This window comes from Ambystoma mexicanum, chromosome 5q (assembly GCF_040938575.1).
Source record: "Ambystoma mexicanum isolate Mex_15411 chromosome 5q, UKY_AmexF1_1, whole genome shotgun sequence".
Taxonomy (NCBI): domain Eukaryota; kingdom Metazoa; phylum Chordata; class Amphibia; order Caudata; family Ambystomatidae; genus Ambystoma; species Ambystoma mexicanum.
In genome coordinates, this window is record NC_090933.1 from 546,890,776 (window position 1) to 546,917,577 (window position 26,802).

The 26,802-nt window shown below is 40.4% G+C and overlaps 1 protein-coding gene across 2 annotated transcripts in view; it reads left to right on the forward strand.

The window, feature by feature from the left end:
• Window positions 1-26,802, forward strand: part of SNTG1 (syntrophin gamma 1) — a 2,735,678-nt gene that overhangs the window by 414,749 nt on the left and 2,294,127 nt on the right. For both annotated transcript variants that reach the window (XM_069621032.1, XM_069621033.1), the window contains exon 4: window positions 697-753. In XM_069621032.1, the coding sequence (XP_069477133.1) occupies window positions 697-753 (57 nt within the window). The remainder of the gene's footprint in view (window positions 1-696; window positions 754-26,802) is intronic.

The following is a 26,802-nucleotide window of genomic DNA, read 5'->3' on the forward strand; positions in this document are numbered from 1 at the left end:
CAATGCAATCAAGTTTATATACAGGTTTTGGAAGTCGACAATTTGTGATAATGATATGCACGGGCCTCATTAAGAGTTTGGCGATAAGTCTGTTGATTTTCAGAGGAATGAGTTTGCTGTTACTGCAACTTAGTCCTGTGGGCTTACCATAGAATTATGAGTGATGATAGGGCGGTGTAAATCCCCAATTTTGGAGTCCTTAGGATGTCTGGCTGCTTTACTGCAAGCAGTAATTCTTCATGGTAAATTAGCTTATTAGCTTATTTTTAGCCCTTAAGTGGAGGATTTACCTCCAGCAGACTGCTGGATGTGCACCCTACACTTTAGTACCAAACCCGGAATTCAGAATATCTGTCAAAATAGTGGTAACAGAATTATTGTCACCTTTTTACTGCATCGCCAAACTCGTAATAAGGCCTATGGTGTTGCATGAGTGGCCATATTGTTTTGGCAAACATTACCAACGTTGATATTCTAGTTACCCGCATACTGCATAACCATACTAATGATATAGACAGCAAAACTCTACTGTGCTTGGATTTTAATATAAAGGAACCTTTCTTTCTATTATGTCAGTTGAAGGTCAACAGATACCTTTTGTGTTAATGAATGAAGCAGCTTTTGATGTCTCAATAGTTAACTGTCTGTATTTGAATGCAAGGACCAACATCTCATGATGTGATCATTCCATTTTAGGAAAGGGCAGTGACAATTCGAAGACAAACCGTTGGAGGATTTGGACTTAGCATTAAGGTATGAGCCCCTCGTTTACTTTTGATATGGACCTCTGGTTTGCCCTGTCGTTTGCGATAGACACTGTTGGACGGTTCTTTATCAATCATAATCTTTTTTTATGATACTAACCAAACATGGGTTATCTATGCTTTAACATAATTTCGCATGGTCTATGAACAAACATAAAATCACTTCCTTGGTGGTTCTCTCTTTTTTTAGGTAATTTCAAAATATGCTGTCTTGATAGCTATGCGCAGGGGTGTTGCTAGGTCTGTAAAAGATCCGGGGCTAGGCTAACTTTGGGACTGTCAGGACTGGGGGCTAGCTAGCCTTTTTTGGTTGTTTCTCCTGAGCTTCTATCCGGGGCTACAACCAAAAGACCCGGGGCTATAGCCCCTCCGCACCCCGCCCCCCCCAGCAACGTCTCTGGCTATGCGGTCAAGTATTTGATCCATTCTCTGTGGGCAGCCTGCTGTCACAGGTACACGTCTTGGTGGGGGAAGACTCAACACTTCATGCTTCAGAAATCTGACCTTATTTTGTGCCACCACAATGGGTAATGATAAAAACGATTACTTCAGTGCTTAAAAGCTAGAGAAATCCGACATGACATGCTATAGTTAAACACGATATTATTACAGGGATGAGGCTTTAAAGCATCCGGAGTTGAAAGATGTTCCTTAAAGTGTTTTGCTGCCATCATCTCTAAAGTCCCTGAAAATGTAACAAGATCACGTTTTCATTTTATGTGGAAGATGATTTAGACAAAAAAATGTAAACATTGTATTTGGAGTTTTCTTCACCTGTGGATAATTAGCCATTACTCTCTGGACCTGCTAATAGAATGTGTCAGTTACTAGCTCATCATTGCCATATATACGAGTTAAACCATAAGAATATTCATGTTATTTAATGCGTTTTTCTGAAATAAAAATGTGACCTTTAATTATAAGGTTCTCACCAATGCTCCGATGAGGAGTAAACAGTAGTTAAAGTTATTACTACATAATAGTTAAAGGCTCCTAACATTTACCCGAATTGCTAGAGTGTTAGTATTGGCAGGATGTAATATTTATAATTTTGTTCTGTCCCTATAGAAGCCGCCAACACTTGGGGCCCGATTCATGGAATTTAATTTTTCGCCCGGTGCAAACTCACTTTGCACTGCCAACACACACCCTGATTCAGGAAACTGTGCAAAGTGCCTTTGTGCCAATCCAAGCAAACAATAGTAGAAATGTGAACATCAAGGGCCCGATTCATGAAATATTTGCACTGTTCAAAGAGATTTTGCACTGAAAAGATACACGTTGCACAGTTCCATGAATCAGGGCTTGTGTCGGTAGTGCAAAGTCTCTTTACAGCAGTGCAAATACACTTTGAACAGTGCAAATATTCCAGCACTTGATGTTTACACTATTGTTTATTTGGATTGGAAATAATCCTAAATGAAAGCTATTCCAATAAATGTAGCGTCTGATAAAACGAGGCACATTATCGAGAAGGCGTTTTAAATAGAACTAAGTAATGATGCAGTCCATTGTAAATGTACATTTCAGCAATCAAGATTAACGCTGATCCGAATTATTTGGCCAAATTCCAAATCACCCAACTTTGTAATGTATTGGGGATCAGCAAAACCTTTGAGATTTGCATAAGTGATTTCATGCAGAGCGATTCACTTGACTGTGCAATGTAAATGTAGGAGCTCTTCAGTGTGTATATATGTCGGTTTTTATATGGCTACTTCATTAAGCATGCATGTGTAATGTAATACCCTCTGACATATAATCCCACCCCACAATTCTTGGGATAAGAAACTGGCTAATCTTAGGAGTCCATATTTTATTTTGTTATTTAAGGTGAAATCTCTGCTTCATGCAGAGCAAGTCACCACAGTCTTACAGAATCGCATCTTGTGTACAAACAAGAAAAATCCCTGTGCATTTACCTCCTTATTTCTAGCACACAAGCATTAATTTACTTATTCTATTCCGTGTATATATTCTGAATAACAAAAACGTTCTAATTGTAACTCTGCCTCTTACTGGTCGTTGGGATTAAATGTGGCAATGAGAAATAAAGATGGCAGATTGGTTATAAGAGTAATCGGGTTCTTCAAAACATTTAAGTTTCTCTAATATGCCAAGTTAACAGTAGGTTGCATACATAGTACAAACCAATGGCGAACAAATCCTGTGCACTTAATACAAGTGTTGGTTGTCAAAGGTTGGCCTCTTATATTGTGCCTGCCCAATAATCAAGAGATATATAGATGAGGTCAACGTTCTGTCCCACATAAATATTGTGTTATCTCAACAGGTGTATAATGAATGGTTAAGAAATGAAGATTCAAATGGTAGTAGGATTGTGAAAATGGTTTAACTTTATTCAACTTAAATCAATGATTTTCTTTTACAGTTCTCAGTCAATCAAGTTTTGCTTTGCTTAGTATACCTGACTGGTTATCCTCATATGTCTAATTCAATTGCTTTTCTTAAGTCTTGCTCATATAGTCCTCCTCATAACTTTCCTCTATCCTCATAGTCATCCTCAAACTTTCCTCGAACCTATACACGTGTTTCACCATCCTGTGTGGAATGGCTCATCACGAGGAGAAATGTAATGCTGCTAAGTTTAGAATTGATTCAATATTTGTTGTGGCTTCGTATTGATTGTCTGTTGATGAGAAAACCAATAATGTCAATCAGACAATATTAAATTGATGTTGCAAGTAGAAGCTACTACTACTGATAGAAAAATAAAGTATACCATCTTTCTTCAACAATATCCCATATAGGGGAACTATTAAGAATCAAGAGGAATTGCAGCAAGGAAACTTAATTTTAAGTTTAAGTTGCATTGACATGACATCTCACTTCATTCACTTGCAATACATTTAAATCAATGTATTTTGCTAACACCTTTACAAACCACACTCTTCCTGTGACTTAGCAGCAGCATAGTTATAGAGAGCATATATCATTTCTTCGGGCAAATCTCATACCCACTTTTGTTAAAATGCTTTCAGTTTTAGGAGCTGCCTGGACCCTGGAACAGGAATCTTCCGTTTTGCATCCCTTGAGTTTGTCTTGCTTCGATTCATCCATCCATAATCACCACCCCAGGTGGTGATCTGTCCTGTGGCTTTTTCCAATGTCAGAATCATATGCCCTCTGTGCTCACACTTTTGAAAGTGTAAAAATATTCCCATGTCTTTCCATTGGCTCGCCCAACAATCAGACACTCCTAAGAATGCACCCCCCCCAACCTTCATTCGATGATTTATATTTGTGACCGGAAAAAAGGTGGAGGACTAATCTGCTTTTGATATTCTTGACTGCAAAATGTTTTTTTGTTCTTTAGTTTCTGGTAGCAACCTGCTACATTAATAATATATGCATTGTTTTACTCCCCATGCCACGACGCACATTTGCATCTGCAGAATTAATTTGTGCTGTACATTTTGTGTGGGATCCAATATGAGACTTTTAGCTTTGAAACACACCTAGTCACATGTGTGTACCTAGTGTGGTTTCAAAGTTATGAGCCAAAATGTTTTTCAATCATAGACCTCCATGTGAACTTGGGACTAGGCCCCATGTTCAGCGCTTGTGTTATATGTAAACAGCTATTTTTGAGGCCTAAGTCAATGATTGATTTTGAGTAACATAGCAGGACTTCTTTGTTTTCATTGCATTAGATTAAAATTAGATCAGAAACGTGAGATGCGCCTAGCCATTCGAGCACTAAGAATGCCAATAACGACTGTAGGAGATCATGGGTTGTTAAAGGCTAAGACTAAAGAGATAAAATGAAAGTTTCGCTCTTGGTTACAAGCCACCTAATTAGCCCAACAGAGAGTTCAGTGGCAAAAAGTTGCCGAAAGTCTCTGTAGCAGAAACAGTCGTAGAATTTGGCACTTCTTAGCCCAGGCTAGGGGTGAGCAGAAGTCTTGAACCCTATCTCCAGGGAAATAATCGTGAACTGCATCTCCAATAAATTTTATAAGGAGAATGTGATTACAACTAGTATACCTGTGGGGGTAAAGGCTTGGCCACTCAAACTTAGCCACAATATCGTAAAACAACTGATTATGAATTTAAAGCCCTCCAATGCCCCGGGTCCCAACGGATTAGCTAATCGGATGTTCAAAAATTATCCAAATAATTGGGCTCAGGTATTGCTTACACTATTCTCTGGAATCTATAGACCTTGCCAGGTCCCTTCTTCGTGGAAAAAGTCACTGTTGATTCCTGTGTATAAAAAGGGAGCGGGGAACTCCTGCTAATTACAGGCAATTGTCAATGCTTGATGTCCCAAGTAAAATCTTTTTGACACTGGTACTTAAAGAAGTAGAAGTCTAGGCCACAGAAAATCAGATATTACATTATGCACAGACTGGTTTTAGACCTGTGGTGAGCACTACCCACAACATTCGGGTTCTTGATCAGTTGATCAATAATACCACCAGTAGTAAGGAGAGTACCCTGTATATTGCCTTCATAGATTCAGCAGTGCTTTTGACCTGGTGGTCCATGATATCTTGTGGACAAAACTCAGAGCCATGAGTTGTCCTGCCTGGTTAATGCATATACTAATTGCACTTCATAGTAATACCTCTGCAAATGTTCGCCTCAATGACAATGGAGAAGTGTCTGCTACAATCTATACTAACATAGGGGTGAAGCACGGTTGCGTAATGGCGCCCATTCAGTATAACCTCTATATTGCCGACTTGCTAGTGCGTATGATTTTAAAATCCACCTGTCTACCTAAATTGGGTGATATCCCTGTTTCGGGCATGCTCTATGCAGATGATTGAATTTTAATTGATCGTACGCTATCTGGCATAAAGAGCATGCTAAATGAGTTGGCAGCCTATGCCTCCCAGTTAGGTGTGATTATCAACTTGGAGAAGACCAAAATAATGGTGATAGCTAGAAAAGGCCCTAGTCGCTTGGGTATTGACCCCGAATTGGGGACCATTGCAGTGGTAGACTCCTATCCATACTTGGGGCTGGATTTTAAAGCTCCGGCTAATTATGAAGACATACTTAGACATAAAAAAAATGGTTGAGCCAAGCTGCTTACACTACAGGCATGTACATTTGGGATGGGATCAGCTGGCTTTAGTATGGCAGGAATCTTAACATTTTACCAACAGTGTTTTGGCCCTGCCATCCTCTATGGCTTGGAGGCACTGGCCATGCAGGATTTGAAGTGGCTAAACATTTTGGAGGGTCACTACTGGCGTACTGTGCTGGGATTAGGTCCTTCCTGCTCGGTACAGTTTATATGCCTGGAGTTGGGCCTCATCTCTCTGAAAGGCATTGCTCAATGCGAGAGAGGTGCTTTTTAATCTTAAAGTGTGATTTGCCTGCAGATACAAATTACTGAGGCTGGCAGGGGATAATTGAGGCTGAGAAACAACCTTGGGCCTCAACTTTAAAGAGCTAAATATCCCTGTTCAAGGAGATTGAGTGGTCTTATGAGAACAGGTTGCGTCTGCCCTATATCCACCGGAAAAAACAATTAGAGGAAAAATTGTACAGATGTGATTGGAATATGAACGCTACCCATCTGGCCAAGCAGAGTGGATATGAGGCAGTATCCCATGTAACGTATAAATATCGAAAGCCCCAGACTTACTTGCTTCTGTGCCCAGCACCAGAGGTGAGGTAGTTCCTATTAAGGCTGCAGACTAACCAGCTCCCAGTTTTGGCAATCATTTGTGCCCGCATGAAGGTACCGATTGAGGCTAGACATTGTCGGATATGCCAGGCCATAGGAGTACTGGAAACTACTAGACATGTCTTAACCCTTTGCCCAAAATTGGGCCCAACATATATGTGTGCATTTGGGAAATGGGTACATAATTATGAGACCATAACTGAGGAAGCCTTTTGGGATAGTTGCCTTAACCACAAGTCTTTGGGTCTCCAACGGGTTCTTTTTAGGCTGTGGTCACATGTTGAAACCCTACTTCTGGATGCATCATGATCATGATATGGTGGTACACTCTTTATGCACTTTAGTGCTTACACATTGTATTTCACTTCATACATACATTTCTATTTATTCTTTTCTCTTATTTGTATATATTGAATTTAATCTTGTTCTTGGTGTATTGCTTAACTGACTAATTGGCATTGTATTGTAATATGATGTATTATTAGACCTGTGGAGGTATTATTTGATCTTATTTGATCCTAAAACCGCTATTTGTTTTTATGTTTTATGTTCTGTATGTTTTGTATGTTCTATGTGATATATATATATATATATATATTATATATTCAGTGAAAAAACGTTGTTAAAAGGGACATTATGGTTAAGTTGCGCTACTAAAACCCTATGAAATTCAGTCAAAAAACATTGTTAAAGGAACGTTATGGTTCAAAGTAAAACCGAAAAACCCCTGAAATTCGGCATTTATGGTAAGATAAGCAACCATAACTCGCGCCACTGTGCACTGCTAACACTAACACCCAGGACTTCAAAGATGACATCACAAATGTGTGCAGACTGCATAACTCTTAGCCCGCCCTTCTACCATTTCCACTTCATTCTCTGTGCCATTCCCTCATTGGATACAGCTAAGCAGGCACACAATACGGAGAACGTCCTCAGAACACCCGCATTTTGTTTATTTCTGAACATTTCAGGACACAGCGAGTGTTCTTAGAACACATTCAACTTGCCAGCGAACAATACGGACAACGGCCTCAGAACACCCCCATTTTCTTTATGTACGAACATTTCTGGACACCGTGAGTGTTCTTAGAACACTTTCAACTTGACAGCGAACAATACAGACAACGTCTTCAGGACACCCCCTGCGAACATTCCAGGACCCCACGAGTCTTCTTAGAACACGTTCAACTTGACACCGAATCCATTCTGTTTATTTACGAACATTTCAGAACAGCCGTGTTGTCCGCAGAAAAATCGAACACAACAAGTGTCTAGCACATAAAAAAAAAAAAAGAACATTGAACCTATCTCGTACTCCCCCACCCTTCCCAAACACTCTTACACACCAACACACTCCACTAAATACAATTTTTAATCCAAGTTTCACTGCGCTGTCCGCGGTCGTCCGCGAATGCAAGATGGCGGGCGCCACAGAAAATCTGACGCGCTTCACACACCACGCTGTCCAATCAGCGAACATGTCGCATATCCGCGGACATCACGCAAGCCGCTCGGCCAATCAGGGCACTGTCCCCGGGATGCTAGAGCACATTTTGGTAGCAGTGTGGATGGTTCAGGTCTAATTGACCTAGGCCCAGATCCAGACCACTGGATACTCGACTGCTCCCGCCATTAGCCAGAAGACTTTTGCTGAGTCCCTGCAGGTGCCCCATGGACGGAAGGCGAACTGGTCAGTTGAGGAGGAGTTGATGCTGAGGAACCCCAGCTGGACCATGGATGTAAGTAAAACATTGAAAGTGTCAAAAATAGGTGGGGAGGACTGTTTTGTAAATACTACATATATATAAAAGTAATGGGAATTTTGGGGGGATTTTAAAGTAGAGAAGTAGATACATTGATTCCTGGTTCCAAGGGGATGGAAGGATTTGCACTAAAAATACTCCAGATGGGGTCCTAAAGATTCCTGAGACAATGCCAACAAGAACAGTGTGCATCAAACTCCAAGATGGAGCAAAAATTAGAGGAGATACATTTACTAAAGATAGTAAAGGAAGGATTATGCAAGAAACATGTACTGAAGGTCACATTTGTGGGGTTATAAATATGTAAATGTAAAGCTTTTGTTGTATAGAATAGACAAATAGATCTAAAATGATGGTAAAACATTGATGTGATTATTAGATTTTCTAATGAAGAGATTGACGTCAATCAGGAGAATACAAATCAAAGGAAACTTATAAATAAAATAGAGACTCTTAAAATATCAATGATAAAACAATGAGGTACTAAAGGTTGATGGAAAGTGTACACGAAGGAACAGAAAGAGCATTGTTGCATAAAGTTTTAAAAGCAGATAAAAGATTTTTGCATAAATAATGGGCGGTTGATGGTGCCACTAAAATTTATAAGTGTGGTATATTTGATAAAATAAAGAACAGAATAAAAGGTTGGGAAAGTATAGACTGTCAAGATTGACTTGTCACCATGGGGGGGACATTCCACTTATACACCTATGCAGGACATTGACAAGATGCGCAGCTAAAATAAGGACGTTTAATTCGGAGTGGGTTCAAGGCATCATCAATAAGACACTCATGACGTTGCCTCAGGGGGGGTTCATTGTCAAAAACAGTATTACGACATATGACAACATATTTGCATGCCACGTACAAGCGAAATAATTTACAGAAAAGGTTGGCTATTTTAGAGTTATGGAGAATGTACCAGAGCGAATAAGAAGATCCAGCCGAGAAGAAGTGGATGCTTAATCAGCATAAAGGGGAGCATTTACAGCCTTTGGCACCCCTATCCCCACTTGTAAAAAAAAATGCGCAGACACAGAGGAGAAGGGATTTTAGCCCTTCAAGGCATAGAAAGCAGCGTCAGGGTATGTTAATCGGACATATGAGCCCTCCGGCTTATAATAGTGAGGACAATACACAGGAGAGCAAAAGTAGAGAACACAAATATATATCAACATGCAATGAAATCCAACAATGAGAAGAGAGAAATGATAGGCAAGATAGATGGAGTTAGTGGAAGAAGCAAGGAAACAAAGAAATAAAGGACAACGCTAAGGGAATAAAAATAGAACAATATGAATGGATCAGAGGACAAATATTACTCAAGCTGGATGATAATGGCATTGATGGGGTTTGAGAGAAAGGAAAGAAGAGCGGGAAAAGAAATAAAAGGAAGAAAAGAGCATGTAAATCAAAAAGATTGTGAGTGAAGGGAAGAGCAAAGAAGGTATGAGGCAAAGAAGGAAAAGGAAAGGCTGGAAGAGATGAGAGGAGGTAGAAGCACAAAGAATGAAAGTATGTAGGTTGCAAAGGAGGTGAGAGGAAGTACAATTAAAGGAGATGAGGAGTATGGAAGAAGAACTGAACAGAAAGGGGCACTAAAAGATGGTGAGATGAAATGTCTGTCATAGAAGCATAGTGCTGATCAAAGCACAAGAACGACGTGATGAAGAGAGAGGGCCACAACAGCCCCACAGGGAACTGCAACAGATACCAAGAATACCAACATGGTTTGATGTGCATAAAACAGAAGAAATGGGGAAAAGAATTGGGGATTTATATAGGCAAATAATGGATACAGAAGGGCATACAACCCAAGAGAACGCAGAAGGACCTCTATTGCGGTAAACAATAGGAAGATCAGATGATGTCATAACAGACGAGCACAGAATGCAGTCTTTAACTGGACGCGATCTTGATGATGTGGAAAAGGATAATAGCCATACAGGCTGGGGCATAATGATGTTAGATGAAGAAAGGGAAGAAAACGAAAAAGCACGGATGGAGGGCACAAGAGTCGAGTGACGAAAAGTGGGTAAAATGGTCAGATTTAAAGGACCTCAAAGAGAAAATACCAGAATCGACACCACATACTGAGCGACCACACGCATGATCGCGAAGTACAGGGGATTTATTCCCGCCTTATTTAAGTAGGTTAAGGGCACTTCCAGGATGGAGACAAACGGGCAAGACTAGCCCCGCCTGGACAACGTGGAGTGCAGGCAGGTATGACAATGGACCAGGATGTTCACAATTCCCATTATTGTAGAAAGGGGGAGGACGACCACATTATATTCCATGGCAATATGTATAAAGACAATTTTAAGATGTAAATTGCTGAGTTTAACTTCCAATGCTGGGAAATGGCTTGATGAATTAGAGAGAATGGCATTAGGAATTATGTTAGCCGTAGGTACCATAAAAGGCTTATTAGCAGCCATTATAGGGGAGTGTGAGAAACCTGAGGGTATTCTCCCAGTAAAACGTTGAGACCAGGGTTATGCTCGAGGTAAAATGCGTTACCATCACAGGTACAATGGTTAGGGGAATGAAGTCTCTGAAGCTTTTATAAACTATTCCCGCTCATCTTTTCCACCCGTTGAATCTTCCTTACTCAAAGGTAAAGCCAAAAATATGTTCACATCTGGTAAACTTGTTACAAACCACAACTCCCAGAGCCCTGCTTTTCTTGGTTCTTACCCGGATACCCCCGGACATTCTTTTCCACATTCCGCTAGTTATTCTGTCCCAAACACCCACTCTAATCGGGTTAGGCACTACCGTTCCATTAATCCCCCTGGATTATTTTACGATGCCAGTTATTCCTGTCTGCTTCAAGAACCCTACCAAACCTGTACCTCTGACTGTCACTTTCTGAGATCCCAGGCTGCTTTGACAACTCACTACCATTTCCACAAACCTCCATATTGAGGTCACAATAAGAACTCGGTCATCCTCATTTATCTCAAACCCTTTATAACCTACCCTTCTGAGATGAACCCAAATACGAAAGCCAACCATATAGGACACCCACCCCCCCCATTCTGACACAAATACCTTTACACACCCAAGACAGCGGACTAATGTAAGCCCTGTCTACTTGACATGTCCCAGGAAGTAAGCCTAAGACCACGAAAAATAGCAAAAGTGTCTTGCAGCTGATGTCAACGATACACGGGGCAAGCCTATGGTGATAAGGAGGAGCAAGGGAAGATCCTGCACCCGTGGTACCAGCCTGTGGTGACTCCAGAAAGCCAAAAGGCCAAGCAGTTCATCACTGCCAGTGAGTCAAGTGGAGAATCAATAAGAACCGGGCTGTGTTGAGTGAGAGAATCGCCAAGTGGCAAGTTTGAACCAAGTTCAAGGTACTGTAAATCAACTGTAGCAAGCATTGAAGGGAAGACAAGCTGTAGAGGGAAATCCGGCCTCACATGGGTGCTAACTCGAGAGACTGTGGTTGAACCCCATCTGAGAGAAACTACAGATACCAGAAGGCCATAGGAGAGGCAGCAGAATAGGTCAAAGTGGTCATACTGAGGGTCAAGAAAAATCCCTGTACAATCGAAAGACTTTGATCTACAAGCACTGTGAAAGAAAGATAAGTGAATCCTAAAAACATTGAACTGTGTAAAGAAAGAGATCTGAACCCTACGGAGGGAGTTCCAAAGTAAGGGAAGTGAATCCCAAAGACATTGAACTGGGGAAAATTACAACAATGAATGTAAAGAGGGGTCAGCGCAGAGAAGAGGGGGACCTAGGGTGAGCCACTATCACCCTGATCGAGAGCCACAGTAAACCCAGTGAAGGGAGGCTAAGAAATGAGAGGGGTTTGAGCCCAGAAGATGGAGATCCAAGGGTGAAAGTTGCCACCCCAAGATTGAGAAAAGTGAAAGCAAAGTTAAGAAATGGCAAGAGTGAACATGAAGGAGGGATTCCAGAGAAGAAGGGTCTTCTGCCTGACAGAAGGAGATCCAGGGGTGAAGCCATCACCCGAGTACCGCCAGTCAAGAGGAGTCCCAGCCCGACCAAGGGAGATCCAGGGGTGAAGCTATCATCCAAACCTCAAGTAAGGAAAGAACTGACAGACAAATTGAGTAATACAATTGAGAAGGGTCAGTGCCCAGAAGAGGGGAACCGAGTGGTGAAGCTATCACCCTATATGAATGGTGGTAAACAAATTGAGAAGGGTCAGTGCCCAGAAGAGTTGAACCCAAGGGTGAACCCATCACCCAGCGAACATTAGAAACAAACTTTTATTTGTTTAAGAAACTTTTGCTTTGTTAGCTGAAACCGCCAGGACCTCGAAGTCAAGAGACTTTCAAGTGAAACAAGACTTGGACATTGACGGTCCTGAAAGCAGCCCTTAGAACGGTTGTCTCATGCTGAAGAAGTCCAAGACTGTACTGTGCTCCAAGCTCCCCCTCTTACCCCATACTAAAAGCATGGGGAAGGGAGACCCAGGCTACTGCATCCTGACATATTATTTGAGAACACTTCTTTCTTTACTTTAGAACTATCCCATACCCCATTTTGTATTAGTTGTGAGGCTTGGCAATAGGTGTTACATCTTCCTGCCTTCGCCCCTCAACACGGCACACCAGATCTCTCTCTGTTCAAAGGTGGCATGTCTCTGCTACATTTTATTCATGCTGGAGGTTACACTAGAGGTGATCCGCAGCCCTGAAAGTCGGCTCAGAATTTCATTACCATTGGAGCAGTGTCTGCGCTGTCACATGAATTTTATCAGCTACTCTCTGTTGTCGGTGTTGGTTATGTCTCTGGCATACTTTAAAAACACAGCAGAAGCGCTGCTCGCTGCTTCTAATTGCGATCTACTGCCTATACCAACTTTCGGCATAGTACATTTCTGTTCATCGGTAATTGACTCGGCTTTCGGCTAACAGACTCCTCTCCGTCTCATCCTTGATCCTGGTAACGTTTTTCTGGCATCTGACATGGCTACATCTCTGGACTGTTTCTCAGCACTCAGATTTGTTCGGACTGATCTTCTTGTTACCACTTCCGGTCTGTTTCAAGGACTCCTTCAGCCTATGGTCCCGCACGAACCTCTGCATCTGCTAAAGGTTTGTCAGTATTTTCTTTTCCTCATTTCCTACAACCTTAGCGTGACCACGCTGTGTTCATTCAGAGGCTTTCAAACCTACACAGCTGTGCTTTCAGCCTTCTAGTGCTTCCCGTGCTCCTCACATGTTCCTCTCATTCCTGATATGAAACACTCCTGGACTTTACCAACAGTATTTAAAATAGAGACAGACACCACCTATAATGTGCTGTTATCATTGTTTGGTGTTGATTCCTTCAAATCCTGTGGGAACTCCTTGCTTCATTTCCTCCTGCTGTCACTACAGTCTCAAGAAAGACTCTTATAGAGCCAACTCTGTGCAGAATCTAGGACGCTATGCAGCTAAAGCAGTTATGCACCGTCCCGGACCTAGTGAGACCCTTGTGCTGTTCGGCACAGTTACCTTTACTAACTCCCCATTTATTATTTTACCCATGTCGTTGATTAGTTTATTTTCCTTTTGGATTCCTGGGTTCCTTGCTTTGCTCCACATATACTACACTGGTAAGCAAGTATCCGTTTTCTTCTATCCTGTTTTCTCATTTATTTTGACTTACAAAGTAATACGGAACTCTGTTCTCTAGGTTCCAGAAGCGAATCTCATGAGTATGATTCTTAACTGTTCTGCACAGTCCAACGTTCTGGCAGGTGCTCTTCTTTTGCTTTGTAGTTGTATTGTCCCTTTCGGGTACTGGATTCAAATCCTCTTGTTTTTTTTTACAGCTTGGTGACAAAAGCAGTGCGCTCCCTGCTCTTTTCTGTGATTTATTCCTCTGACTGTTGGTCATATCATCGGCAGAGTGCTGTATCATAAATAAGAGTTCTTCCATCTAGAGAGGAGGCCTGCATTAAGGAATAACCCAGGCTCTTCAATCAAGGCCATCGGAACCGTTGATCACCTCCGCTCATCCAAGATTCTTGGCTCCGTGTGTAACAATAGGTTTCTTAGTATAGGCCCTTTTATTTTTGACGCAACGCCACAAGGGGTGCATTATTTTTATTTGATAGCCAACGCTTGTTCCCATCTTAGATTTAGGTTTACAATAGGTGTTTTCCCAACCTGCATACAACTTTCAGTGTTCAATAAACACCCTTAAATTGTGATCACGTGTGCCTGTCTTACTTGTTGTCACCATGAGTTCCTCATAGGAGAGAGCTGACGATATTTGGAAGTGAGCAGGATATTCAGGTGCGACTGCACAAAACATGACACATGATGGAGCGCCATTAAATAATTGTAGAGCAGATGTATGGTGGGCGCTTGGCGTACAATATCCCGATACATCAGATATGGGAGCGATTAGGACTAGTAAAATAGGGGAGGATGAGGACCCTGTTGCCTATAGTCAAGACATTCAAGAGAGATGGTGCCATGAGACGCGTGAACCGTGGGATAAAACAGTGACACATTTTGTGTCAGGGACTGCCTGAACCATTGCAAGGGCAGATTAAGAAACAGGTGGGAATGGAAGCGAAACCATGGCCAGAAATACAATTGACGATTGTGCATCACTACCATCGAATTCAGGAGAAAAATGAGAAGAAAGCCGAGAGTAGGAAGCAGGAGGAAACAAAGTTAATTCAGAAAACGTTGTCAAAAATAGCCATACAGCAAGCAGTATTGAAGAGAAATGAAGGCGAGGTGACAAAGGAGATGCAACCAGCACAGCAAAACAAAGTAGTGTATTCCACAGATCAGAGTGGGTATAATCTTTGGCCAAGAGGAAGAAGAAATAGACCTAGAGGAGGAGGACAAGGTTGATTTCAAAACCCTCAGAGACAAGGAGGATTTAATGGCAGACCTGCAACAATGCTGGAATTTACAGAAGAATAGGACACATAGGACACAGAACATGTAGAAGCAGGGGATGCATGCAGCAAAATTGGCAAGCTCAAAGAGGGGGGCTGGTCTGTGTTCCGCATTATAATACAGAATCACAGGAGTATTATGCCCCAGATCACACTCAGGATCAGACAGGTTCAGATAGTGCTAATGTGGACAATTGGGCCAATGATGAAAACATGTCATGTGAAAACACTAAAAGAAAAAGAATACCCACAACCACTTTCCCGAAATAAATATTTTTTTTATAAAAAAATGTTTGTATATTTATTTAACTTTAAAAAATGTGTTGATGTAGAGAGTCATAAAACTGTTACCTTAACTTTGCACAAATACTACACACTATATATATTGAAATAGAACTTTCAAGGACTACCTATCACACACACATATATAAATATACATATATGTTGTAAACCATCATTTCATAAATAGGGCTACAAGACATTATGGAATAATCTCACAGGGTCCATAGATATTCATTTTAGCTGTGGTTCTTGAAAAATATTGCATATGTGGCTCTTTTCTCACATAAACTGTATTAAATGGATAATATAACAATTATTCATCAATTTAATCTATCTATATTGTGGCACTTGCCCGCAGACCTCAGGGCACTCACAAGACAGAAAACAATAAAACACATATTGGACTACATTATAAAGGTGTATAAAAAAACAGGATCTAATGATTTACCAAATCGTCCCTCCATCAAACAGTGTAGTTTTAAATGTTTTCTTTCAAAGGGTTATAGAGACACAGCTCTTGAGATGTAAGGGAAGTGAATTCCAAATGGTTGGTGCCCAGGAGTTGAAGTCGGCACCTCCCGTCCTCTTGAGAACCACACAAGGCTGATATAACAACATGTTGTTAGAACGGAGGGTCTGCCTAAGAGGCACTTTTTTATCCTAGAGGAGAGGTAGAGGGGGGCTTCACCCGAGAGGCACTTGTGCACCAAGACAGAACCCTTCCATTGGATGTGTTGCTCAACTGAGAGCCAATGCAGCTTCCTCCAAAAGATAGAAATCTTGGAGTGATGACTCAGTCCGCATACCGCGCGGACAGGTCCGTTCTGTGCCACTGGAGTCTTTTTATGTTGGCCTGAGAAGTGCCCACCAGGAGACTGTTAAAATAATCTAACTTTGTATTAATGATTGCTGCAGCAATCAGTACTCTGTTGGCCTCTGATAAGTATGGAAGAATATGCCAAAGTAGATTCTCTTAGTAGGAGCAAGAAGATTTAAGGTAAGAAACATGCTTCTTAAAGGACAGTTGTAAATCAAAAAAAGTTCCTCATGTTTTCACAGATTCTGAAACTGTGAGGGTGTTGCCATTCACTTTAAAACATTTGTACTGAGATTCTAACCGTTTTTGTTGAGTGCCAACAAGCAATCAACTCTGTCTTTGATTCATTTAGGGCCAGTGAGTTTACCGCCATCCATAGCCGTATGGCATCAAAGACTTTGTTTACTGTCATCATGTCTTCACTGTATACCCCAGTTAGTTTAAAAAACGTTCTGGGTGTCGGCAGCATAATTTGCAAAGTGGACACCCAGAGAAACACGCAAATCTGCCATGAGTTGTGATGCATTGTGTCGAAAGTCTCTTGCTATTAGCACTTTTATTCCCGCATACTGCAAATTCACTCTGGTCAGAGGTCTACCAGGGCTCTATGAAGGCTGTAAGGTTGATGCAGGTGGTTGTCCAATATAAATGAATAGCAGTAAGCTTTTGTTGTTGTTCACTACTTTGCAACTTCAATTTTGTTGCCAAAATTCCTCTAAAATTAGTGGGTATTATTTCTGACTCGGCTATTATAGTATTTTGGGTGGCAATAGTCAATCCACCTGAAGGTCTCCCCTTCCCCTGAAGTAATGCTGGTGGATGTGAGGTTGTAAACCCTCAATTTGGAATGAATTTATCAGCCAAGTTTCTTGGAAGAATATTAAGTCATTGTATCCAAATATATTCTCCTTCATGGTTCGCGTTTTGAAGGAACTGGAGCCCCACGTGTTCCAATTTAAAAATCATGATTCCTTATGACTAAAGAGGTCTGTTCCTACCCCCAACTACTGAAATACCTGGGTTAGGATTTTAGGGAGCATGGACCAGACTTTCTTCTTTGGGTCATCCTGCTGATCAGAGTTTCCTTTAGCAATCGCTTTGTCAGCCATTCCTATGTCAATGTTCGTCTTGTCTGGTTTGTCTCTCCCCCTTTCGGGGGAGTCCCCCTTAATTTGGCTCTAGATTTTCTACAGGTAAGGTCGAGTAGACCTCTAAGCAATATTTCTGGAGGTCCTTGGCCACTGCCAAGATTGCCCTTTCACCCCCTTTAGATATTAACTCCACCACAAACACAGTATATTCCAATGGAAATCCGGTGGAGAATAGTTAGACCTCAGATGTTTTTTTAAGGAAGGTCAAGATAGCTCCATAATTTAAGAATGTATATTTTGTTGTCTTTGATGAGCTTTTAACCAGAGTCTTGGAATGGCAAACGGAGTTGTGTCTTCTACTTTAGGGCTTGTCTCCTGATTTCTTTCCATTACTCCTTCCTGGTGTGTTCTGGGGAGGTCTTTCTTGCACCATTGAGCTTTCATTTTTCTGCCTCTCTGACGAGATGACGCACAGAGGTGTAATGATGCTCTCTTGATCGTCCTGATGAAAAAAAAAAAATATCTGCAGACAGATTGGGGCCTGCATCAGATTTTTAGATTTAGGTGCAATGGATGGGGTGTTCTGACTACTTGATGTCTTTAGTGCCTGCTTTTTCCCTTGTAAAACGATAGGTGCCCATTTTACTGACTTTTGCATCTTTTCTTGCACAAGTATGATGTTAACAGATGACTGCAGGTTTTTTTTATCTTTTTAAACCTATCATTTACACTCTGAAGACCTTCTGTAGAGGCCATTTCCATCCCATCATTTGTTGCCTCTGTTTCTAGAACATGCACCACAATGTACAGACTCATTCTTTAAACTGAAAACTGTTTTCTTTCCTCATCAACAACTTCTGGCAATTCATCCCACATATTTGTTTAGATATGCAGCAGTGCCAGTGAATGTGTGCCAAGTACAGTAAGTTACCACAAATAACTCCCCAAAGCCCCATTAACAGCATATTACCAAATAGAAAATTCAGCAAAACAATGTGATTATAAATGCAAACAATATTCTTTCACAGATAACCATACCTTAACATGGACTGCTGCTTGATCACTCTCCTTAAAACACACTAGTAAACCATAAAACCTTGCATTAAAAATGAAATGCATAACCTTTACTAACTCAAAACCATAAACGTATTTAATATACCTTAGATAAACCACAGTAGAAATACAGCAATGTACTATCACTCACCTTTAACTAATCCAAAACCTGCACATATTTTCACATCAGCACAGACTCAACATCTGCACAGCATTGGTTCTGCAATCCGAATGACAAAGGTCTACAAAATGGTGCCTATGATAATTTTCATAAATCTATGGCACAAAAACAGGACTTTAGAAGGGAAAATAGTAAAATGGCTGACACATGTTCACTGTAACCTATCAAAGGCAAGTACACTATTCCAACAGGGACACCAGTGAATTCCGAACACCAAAACACACACATCATGTATACCCCACTCCTTCTATCAGTAAAAATTCAGACAAAGAATCATTTTCCTAGAAACTGATCAGGCAAACAGGTATCCTGGCTGGTTGTAAAACCTTGTGGCTGATTGGAGATAGTTGGCTCTTTTGGTTGCTGACCTTTTGTGAGAAACAAAATATTAACATGGAGCAAGGTTTGACTGATTTTAGAATGAAATGGCTTGAATCGCAAGCAATGTGGTGGTCCCACGTTTTTCTTACCTTATTCAGTCTGAGAAATATAGGGCAGCCATACATCATACTGATTCATTGGGGAGGCTTTGATTTGGGTACTTTACAAGGTAATTCTCTTGCTTTAATGATGAAACGGGACTTGAAAAAAATGAATGGCACTTTTTCTTCACTCCACCTTTATCTTTTCCAACCTGACTCAGAGGCAAAAATGGAAGTGGACCAAAAGATTTAATTCCAAAATTGAAAAATCACAGATATATTTGAAGAAGATAGTTTCAGCTTTCATCAGAGACCAAAAACTATTATGGATATAAAACAACATTCAGTTCTGCATGTCTAATCTGTATAGTGATGACGGCGTACACCTAACTGATAAAGGAAATGTGGTGTTCCTTGATAACATCAAAGCAGTACTCCAAATGTGCTAAAGTACTACACTCGGTTTACCCCAGAACAGTCATTTTAAGGACTACCTATTACATACATGTGCAGACATATAATAACATACAACACTTTTAAAAATATATATTTTTTCATACCACTATGCTACCCCCGGCTATGAACAATCCATTGTGTAGCTGCAGGTACCCGTACATTTTTAGACACCAAAAGCACATTTTGCAAAGGTTTCAAAATTGAAATGAGACAAAGGAGGACATGGATTCATAAAGACATGTAAAATTGTGTGGTGTAACGTTCACAAAATAATATGATCACTGCACAGAAATGTGTGTACTGATAGTCGTGGTTACAAGCAGGCGTTCATTTATTTATTTATAGATTTATAGGGCGCCGTAGGCATCAGGGCGCCAACATAAAGACAAAGGACAACAAAGAAATTAACGGAACACACACAGAAGAAAATGTGAGAACAGGACTCTCTCAAATGTTGACTTAAATAGGAAAGTCTTTAAAGCTCTGCAAAACTTTACGTTGTTTCTTTTGAGTCTCAAAGTAGTCGGGTGAGTGGTGCAAAGCTTAGCGGCTCTAGCTGGAAAACATCTGCCCAATCCATTTTGTCTGTAGGTTATGAAATTAATCTGACCCTTGTTTCATGAATGCAAGGGCCTACTGGGGGCTTACGGGTATACCAGTGACTTTAGATAGAGAGGAGCAATACCAAAAAGTGAACGGTGTACTAGTGGGGCGGCTTTAAAAGCAATCCGATCGTTCACTGCCAGCCAGTTAAGATCTCTGCTACTGCCTGAAATGTGCTCAACTCTTGGTATGTTTTTGATAGTGCGCAAAGCATTGTTGTGAATTGTCTGACATTTTGTCAGGCAAGCAGTGTTAGTTCCTAAGAGAAGTGCATCGCCTTAGTCCAGCCTCGACAGAATAGTAGCTTGGGCAGTGATAGTGCAATTCTTCTCAGTGACCAGAGGCCTGATGTGTCTAAGCAGGTGTAGATGTTACTGGCAGTTCTTGCTAATCTGGTTAACATGGGATTCTGTACTCAGTGAGGATACCCAGTGTTTTACCTTGCCGAGCACCAGGATAGTACTGTTCTTGATTTTAAAGGCTGTGAAATCTGCACTCATCTTGGTGTGAGCTTGCCATGAACCGAAGATGAGTTGTTCAGTTTTGCTGCTGTTTAGGCACATCCAGTTCATGGTCATCCATGCCTTGATTGTATAATACATGCCTGAGATATTGGTGGAACCCTTAGTGAAGTTACCGCTCAGCACTAGGACCAGCTAAGTAATTAGAGCACAGAGGTCAAAGGTACAAATTGAAGAGCACAGGTGACAGACTGGCCCCCTTTGGTACTCCACAATTGATGGGGGCAAGAGGTGAGAAAGCTTTGCCCCAATGGATTTTGGACAGGGGATTTGAGAGGAATGGGTGAATGCAATCAACCGCCCTCTTCGAGCAATTACCTGCCTGTTCTAGAGATCAAAGCGGCTTGTTGTGGTCGAGTAAATCGAATGCCGCTGACAGGTCAAGCAACACTAGCACGCCGGCTTTCGCATCATCCATTATCTTTAGCATCTCAGTCTGCAGGTCATACCTGTGGCTACACAAACCTGGCAATATACACAATGTCCCATGGGCTTGATGATAGCCACGGGTATGAATGCCTGCTTGTAGCCACAGGCACACATTCATCTTTTACATACTCAAAAAAAACATATTAACAAGGTTTCAAAGTTTAAATGACACAAGGGTGCATTTGAGGGCATGGAATCAGAAAGACATGTAAAAGTGTGTGCTGTACCATCCATGAAATAATAGGATTAGTGCACAAACATGTGTTTTACAATAGCTGCGGCTCTACTGGCAGTTATACCCACAGCTACACAAGCCCAGCAAAATACACAATGTCCCACTGGCAGTGATACCCGCGTCTATAGCCGTCTTTGAGAGGGTGTGAGATTTCCTTGGCAGGTCTTTTTTTCCACAAGCATAAAGGGTAGCCACAGGTATCCCCATCCCCGTGGCTATAGAGAATAGGCAACCAAGAACATTTTAATTTTCAATAATATTTTATAAATTCTATGGTTGGCTCTTAAAAGAGCTTTTGTGTTTTATAGAAACATATAACCGAAAAATATCCTTTCATTCAGACAAATACTCCTCTCCTTCATTACATTTCCAAAAGTCTTGCAAAATGTCTCTGTACTCTTTCCTTAGATGACTAATTAATTGTCTTTTCCAAAAGAGAAAAAGTCCTGTGCTCCCAGTCAAAAATATTTCTTCACCATTTGAACACAAGCCTCTCATTTCAAATACTCCATCTAAAGTAACATTAAAGAACCAAAGAAACGCACTAAGCCAATGCTTTTGATAAACATCACCTGCCTCTACATCACTATTCTCAAATGTCTCTGTTCCTCCACTAGTTTCTGAGCAATGAACTTCCTCATCCGACACACCACTTAATGTATTGCCACAATCTCCTTCTGAAATTACCTACATTTCTCAAATATCCAGCAAAAACAATATATATCCTCTTTAACCCCACAATCTACTCAAACACACCTCTCTCTCAGGAAATACCACTTTAATATATAGAAAAAGACTTAAGGTTATGAGGCAGAAGAATCTAAATTTTAATTGGTACATATAAACATCAATCAAAAAACGACATTGTCCTATAGGTTGAACAGCTGAACAGCAGCTGAGGTACCATGTAAAATATGAGAAACAATATTTGTAATTAACAAATATCATTCAGCATAAGGGTATACCTTAGCATTGTAAACACAATACTATTCAAAGTAAAAACATATCACTGAGCTATTTAGATAACATATTGTTGTGCAAAGTAAAAAAATAAAGAGCGTTGTGCTTTTTACTAAGCAATTCTGTTTTAAAATAAACAGTAATGCAAGTTAAATATGTCACTGTAGTTCTTAGAAGTTATTACATACTTTATTGTAGCTTAGGTTAAATCCATATGTATGTGTTAATGTGTTCAATGAAAAAGAAGAAAATGTAACAAAATTATATGAATGAAAACACTTACTTTATGCACTTACTGTTTTTTACATGTCTGTGCTACCAGCAAAAGTACTAAATCAATTATATCTTCAATTGTTTAAAAATATTGTAAATATTTTCAAATGGCTCAAGAAGTGATTTAAATATCTAGAAGGATTAAGCACACTGACGAAGTCCCTACAAATACAGTCACGGACACTTTAAAAGAAATGAAAGACATTTAACGATCAGTTAAAAAGGATATAAAAGACCTGAAACAAAAAATAGATAGTAAAAATACAGACAATTGGTTTGAAGATCATGTGTAAATACTAAAAGAAAAAGAAATCCCACGATCTCTTCCCCCCAAAAAATATTGTTACAAAAAATGTTCTATTTATTGTTGATGAATAGAAAGTCATTAAAGTGTTAAAGTAACTTTCCAGAAATAGTACACTCAATATCTCGGACGACATGCCGCCTTGAGGTCCCCATGGCTGCCTTGCATTGTGATCATTGCGGAAAATGGTGCTGTGGGGAGGAGGGTGCGCAGAGCAAGCCCATGCATTGGTTTTGGTTGAATTTTGTTAGTACGTTGAGGTTCCTAGGACCAGCATTTACCATGTACCTGCGGGTCCACAGGAATGGTGATAGACTTTGTTGCATATACCAGATGGACACACTTGATGTGAACGCTAATTGATGCGAGATATAAATCTGTGATAGAATTGATTGAGTCAAGAATTTTGCATTTTCTGATGTGAAACCACCCATGATGTACAATTTGCTGTAATAGTTAATTTATGGAGAAAATAAAACTAATGTAAAAGAAAAATACTCAATATATCTCAAAATTGAATTTTTAATGACTATCGCACATTACTGGGCCTGTGGTAGCAGCCCAGTAGTTATGGTTAAGTTGCTAAACCTGTAGTAAAACCACTTTTTCGGCGGCTTATAACTTCGCTCCCCCTGGAGGAATCATCACCAAACCTTGCAAAAAAATTAGTTGACCCGCTCTGAATTTTTTGCCAAGTTTGGTGAGGTTTCATCAAGGGTGGCAAAGTTGTGGGGGGGTCCCAAAGTTTTTCTATCTTCCAAAGACATAATGGAGGGAAAAACTTTGCTCACGACTACAGCCCGAACCGCTGGACAGATTTTCACCAAACTTGCAGCTTGGTCCCAAAAGTGTGCTTTTGTTAATTTGGTGTAAATCCGTCCAGTATTTTTTTTTTTTAAAACGACCAAAAAGTACGTCAAAAAAATGTGTGATATCTGTGTGCGGTCCGCGGACACACTTCCTGTTTGATTCCGCAGACAGCATTCCAATTGGTTTAGCGGTTGCGTCATGTCCGCGGACACCCGGCATGTCCACCGATTGGCTGGAGGGAATCGTGAGGAGATTGTCATTTTGAGAAACGCCTGCCATCTTGTGTTCGCAGATAACCATGGACAGCGCAGTGGTGAAAGGGCCTTGAAAACATGTTTTGGGGTATTTGGTGATGGGAATTAGGGCTGGAAAGGTGGGGGAGTGAAAGGTGGGTCATAAGATGCATTTGTTTAGGTGCAAGTTGCAATTGTGGTGTCTGCGGTCACCATAGCAGTCCGCGGACGGTTCCTTGGGCAGACAGTTATTTTAGTGACTCCAAGCGTATTAGAGTGCATTGCATTGCAGATGATATGACAATGTTTGTATTGTGCTGTGGTGGTCGTATGTATTGGAGTACTATGTGTACATAAGTGGATAGGGTTTGAAGTATATGCTTTATGTGTTTGTGTTGTGGTCAGTGGGCAGATGTTTGTGTTCATGGCTGTAGTATGCTATGGTGGTTGTGGTCAGGGGCTGGAGTCTTGGGTGCATGGCCCGAATGCACCAAAGACTCCAGGCCCTGACTACAACCACTGCAGTATAATACAGCTATATAGGCAATATTTCCATGCTGGTATACAGTTTGGAGAAATATATGTAGAGAATGCATGTATTATGCTGTGGTGGTTGTGGTCAGGTCCTGGAGTCTTGCGTGCATGTCAGCCATGTAGGCAATATTTTCATGCTGGTATAAGGGTTGGAGAAATATATGCAGAGAATGTATATTTGCTGATTATACAGAAGGGTGACACCAATAATTGTATACTTACTGTTTGCATTGTTGAGGGTCTCTGTTATAAAAGAAAATATAGCATGTTAGGGTAGGTACTTTGTAAGGTTGTATTACATTACATTGCAGAGATATGTATAGTTTTTTTTACCCTCATAGTTAGTACTTCACAAGTACTATGCTTTAAACAAGTGTACTGTGCAAACTGCTCAGTTCCTGTGTTTTTTTAGCATAATCATTTGGTCAGTGGGAAAAAAACAATCCATGCATTATAAGAAAAAAAACTTCTACATTTAATTTTTGTTACATTGCATAGTTTGGTTTAGTGACATGACCACTATTTATAGGAATGGTTAAGGTGATTTTCATTCTGGAATTACTATTTGTATGGTTGTAGTTAGATACCAGTTGGCGTATTCTAACTGTTTCTGTTTGTTCTTGTTAGCAGTATTTCTTTTTGTTTTTGGTTGTTTTTGATGTTTTCTAAGAAATATTGACGAATTGTGGGGGCAGTTAGATACCTGTTGGTGTATTCTAACTGTTGATAGTTTGGAAGCTGTTGAGGGTCTGTTTGTACCACTGTGGTTGCTGAAGGTTACTTTTGACAGATTGATCGCTGGAAGTAATATTGAAGTACTATGGTTGTAGTTGGTGTAATCTAACTGTTTCCAGTTTTGCAGCTTATGTTTTCAAGCACGTTCATTTTTGATGGTATATTTACATTTGTCAGTACTGTGTGCTTCTTATTTTTAGCACTATGGGTGTAGTTAATTTATTTGCCCATTTTGCATGTTGGCATGGGCATTGTTTGACAGCTGTTGCCTTAATATATCTGTGGTTGGTTTCAGGACAGTTTGTAGTTGCACATAGAAAGGTCTTTTCTTTTTAAGTAGTATGTGATTATTTGGCAGTACGTTATTCTACTTTTGTAGATTAGTGAGTACATTTTGGTTTCAGGAATATTAAGTTGGCATTTGCAAGATTTGCTGGTAATCTTTGTTTCAGAGTAATGAACGTGTCATTGCATTCACACCATGCACATTTCTTTTTTAATGTATGCAGTATAGTGTCCTACACTGGTTGTGGCGCCTGTGTAGATTATGCCTACTGTTGTGAAGTTTTTATTGCCAAGTGATTCTTGTCCATGTGTGAAGCTAGTAAGTTTGCAGTTGTTTTTGGTTCCATCTGCATTCTATCGTAAAAGCATTATTATTACGTATTGGCTATGCAATTCTATTTGTAAAGTGGAACGTTTATCGGAATTTCATGTAGTACATAACATGCCATGATTTGCATTTTGTACCAGCTGTTGAAATGGAATAGATTCACAGTTAGGTATGCATACATACACAAAGCGCTTGTCAGCGACTTGTTCATGCACTACATGGTTGCAGAAAGTGCATTACATTAGAAATTTTTGTGGATCTTCTTACGTGTTTATAGTGAATCTCACCATTCCTGCACAGTAGTCCAATTCCTGTCTTATTCCAGAAACACTGTACGTGTTGTCAGGATTGTTTGTTGCATTTCTGTGAAGGACTAACATTTGCAAACACAACTGGTCTGCACTGTTTATGTAAATGTGTTCAAGAATTGGTGGCAATTGGACTATAATGTTGATTGCCCCTTTGCATAGCAGTTTATACCAGTTGTATTGGAAAATTTGAATGGACCAGACAGTTCTGTGTCTGAGTGATTTGATGGAAGTCCATGAGGTTTCTTTGTAGAGTGAGTGGCCTTTGTTTGAGGAGTTGGGTATGCATTTGACTTTTCAGTACATCCTTTTGTGGTTTTGGTAGTTAATGGAGTATGAGCGGATTTCAATTTTTTTGGTTGTTCTATTGGGATATTCTGTATAAGTTCTGTTTGCATGAGTTTTCTTTGACAAAGTTTGTGTTTTTGAGGAACAGGATACATTTTCAGATGGGGTGTATAGAGTCGACATAGTCTATTGTATTCTAGAATGCAAGGAATGTCAACATTGACCTTACCTGCAGCAAAATTGACTAGAAATAGTCCTTCAATTGTATGCAGACGTGATAGTGCTACATAACTCATGCCTTCATTAAAATCTGTGCTGCCAATATCAACCAATGCTTGATCTAGGGTTAGACCTTGCTATTTATGATTGGTGACTGCGTATGCTAGAGATGGAGCAAACTGTTCTCTGCCTACATACATGTCTTTGAAAAAAATTAATCGGGCTGTTGAGCGTCCTATCCTTTTTACTTCTGAAAGTTTGTTGAAGTGAACATTGACAAACTGAATGGTGTTGTCACGTGGGTATGTTTGGAAGCCAACAACTGTACCCAGTGCTCCATTAACTAAA